This window comes from Drepanopeziza brunnea, assembly GCF_022702325.1.
Source record: "Drepanopeziza brunnea f. sp. 'multigermtubi' strain 214-2 chromosome Unknown ctg19, whole genome shotgun sequence".
Taxonomy (NCBI): domain Eukaryota; kingdom Fungi; phylum Ascomycota; class Leotiomycetes; order Helotiales; family Drepanopezizaceae; genus Drepanopeziza; species Drepanopeziza brunnea.
Genome location: NW_027094082.1, coordinates 17,501 through 20,000, shown reverse-complemented (window position 1 = coordinate 20,000; position 2,500 = coordinate 17,501). Strand labels below are relative to the sequence as shown.

Genomic DNA, 2,500 nt, shown 5'->3' with positions numbered 1-2,500 from the left:
TCGGCCATCAACCCACAGACGCCATCCGTGCCCACCAGCCGCGGCTGACGGGACGTTTGGGCGCTTCCACAGGCCTCCGAGTTTGACGTAGGAGGGGGGCTGCTTCCGCATGTGACGCCACTTTGCCGGCTAGGTCTAGGCCCGATCCCCCGAGTGGTAGCCGGAAAGAGATGGTGTCAGTCAGATATGGTACGGCGGGCTGGTTACCGCGCGCCCCGGGTGGGAAAGCTATAGCCTGTCCTATAGCCTATCCACCCCAGAGGGCGCCCGCCGGCCCGTGGCGGGGCCGGCGTTGGAGCGTGAGGGATGGCCGGGACGGGGGCATTGCAGCGAGGCGGTCGGCGCCCGGGGGCAGCAGTCCGCACTCGCGCAAGCCCCTGAGCCTGCCATAGCCCCTCGCGACACGGGGCGCTGCGGAGCCCGTCAGGGCGTCCACGCGCGGGCGTGTCGGCGCCCTCCGGGGAGGGCTATAGGCCACCCGCGTTTGGAGCGCGGGGTTGCGCGGCCGCGTTTGGAGCGCGGCGTAGCGCGGCCACGTTTGCAGCGGGCGTTGCGCGGCCGCGTTTGCAGCGCGATCGCTGGGGGCCGCACACGGCCGTCTCAGCGCCCTAATCAAAGGGATACAGGCCCGGTTGCCTCGTGGGGCGGGGGTCCTATAATCTTGTCGCTTCGAGACCGGCGGCCAGGGGGCAGCCCATCCTGGCGTGCGGCGCGTGAAAGAGGGTGCTACAGCGCATGCGTGGGTCCCTAGGGCCCTGACACACGCCATACTCTTTTTCGCCTCGACTCCAGACTGCCCCCTCATATACCCATCGACCCTATGGGAGCTTGGCAGCCGTACGCAATTGACTTTTGTCGGAAAAATCTTTTCCGATAAATTATTTGTGTGCGAAAAGATTTGGACCCCCCCCCCCCCCACCAAATTTTTTTGCATCCGGGCGCGCATTTTTTGAAATGGGCGTGGAAGCCCCCGCCCCGCGCCCGCTGACCCAGGGGCACTCGGGGGGGGGGGGGGGGCGGGGACTACGGGGGAGGCTAGGCCATCTCCAGCGTGGTCGTCCCCTGAGGCGGGGGCGTACCGGAGGCCCAGGGCATGGTTCCAGGGGAGGGAGGCCCGTAGTCCAGCGTGGTCGTCCACTGAGCCCGGAGGGGGGGGGGTCGCTCTCGCCGGTCGAGCGGGGAGGTAAAACCCGACCCTGGGCTATCGCGCGCGCCGGATCCAACGCGGTAGGTGGCACCGCCACCCGGCGAGGTCGGCTCCCGGGCCCCGGGGGCGGCGGGGGGGCGCGGGGCCTAGGCGAGGTGATAGCCCGCGAACGATAACCACGGGCCATAGCGGGCGGGCGGCCGGGGGGGGGGGCTATTTCTTTTCTTCGGGCGCCAATTCTTTTTCCGATAAATTCGGACCGAGGGGGGGGGGGGGGGGGGGGGGGGGGCACTATCGCGCTACCCTGCGATCACGGCCTCCGACTTTCGACCTCAGTTGCACGTCGCGCTCGGCAAGGGGGCAAGCTGCAAGGGGGCAAGCTGCAAGGGGGCAAGCTACGCCGGGCTCACCCCGCGGCTACCCTGCGACCCGCCCGGCTACCCTGCGATCCCCTGCGAGCCCCCCGCTCACCCCGCGGCTACCCTGCGACCTGCCCGGCCACCCTGCGACCCGCCCGGCTACCCTGCGATCCCCTGCGACCCTGCGACCCTGCCACCCCGCGGCTACCCTGCGACCCGCCCGGCTACCCTGCGATCCCCTGCGACCCTGCGACCCTGCCACCCCGCGGCTACCCTGCGATCCCCTGCGACCCCCGCTGCGCCCCCCTGCGACCCTGCCCGGCTACCCTGCGATCCCCTGCGACCCCGATCCCCTGCTCACCCCGCGGCTACCCTGCGACCTGCCCGGCCACCCTGCGACCCGCCCGGCTACCCTGCGATCCCCTGCGACCCTGCGACCCTGCCACCCCGCGGCTACCCTGCGACCCCTGCGACCCCCGCCACCCCGCGGCTACCCTGCGACCTGCCCGGCTACCCTGCGACCCGCCCGGCTACCCTGCGATCCTGCGACCCTGCGACCCTGCGACCCTGCCGACCCCGCGGCTACCCTGCGACCCGCGGCTACCCCCTGCGACCCCCTGCGCGCCCCCGCCCACCCCGCGACCCCTGCCCCCCGACCCCTGCCCGGCTACCCTGCGACCCGCCCGGCTACCCTGCGATCCCCTGCGACCCTGCGACCCTGCCACCCCGCGGCTACCCTGCGACCTGCCCGGCTACCCTGCGACCCGCCCGGCTACCCTGCGATCCCCTGCGACCCTGCGACCCTGCCACCCCGCGGCTACCCTGCGATCCCCTGCGAGCCCCCCGCTCACCCCGCGGCTACCCTGCGACCTGCCCGGCTACCCTGCGACCCGCCCGGCTACCCTGCGATCCCCTGCGACCCTGCGACCCTGCCACCCCGCGGCTACCCTGCGACCTGCCCGGCTACCCTGCGACCCGCCCGGCTACCCTGCGA

The 2,500-nt window shown here is 72.2% G+C and overlaps 2 protein-coding genes across 2 annotated transcripts in view; one reads left to right on the top strand and one right to left on the bottom strand.

The window, feature by feature from the left end:
* Positions 1-247: 247 nt before the first annotated feature.
* Positions 248-769, bottom strand: L3040_008818 (uncharacterized protein; the record flags this gene model as incomplete). Its single annotated transcript, XM_066155720.1, has 1 exon — positions 248-769. One exon carries the CDS (start codon positions 767-769, stop codon positions 248-250), a length of 522 nt encoding a protein of 173 aa, XP_066010014.1.
* Positions 770-1,093: 324 nt separating this feature from the next.
* The window catches only part of L3040_008817 (uncharacterized protein), a gene marked incomplete at both ends in the record, with an annotated part of 2,232 nt that continues 825 nt past the window's right edge, over positions 1,094-2,500 (top strand). The window contains 2 exons of the mRNA XM_066155718.1: positions 1,094-1,096; positions 1,484-2,500. The exon at positions 1,484-2,500 is cut by the window's right edge and continues 825 nt beyond it. Of these exons, the coding sequence (XP_066010013.1) occupies positions 1,094-1,096; positions 1,484-2,500 (1,020 nt within the window). The remainder of the gene's footprint in view (positions 1,097-1,483) is intronic.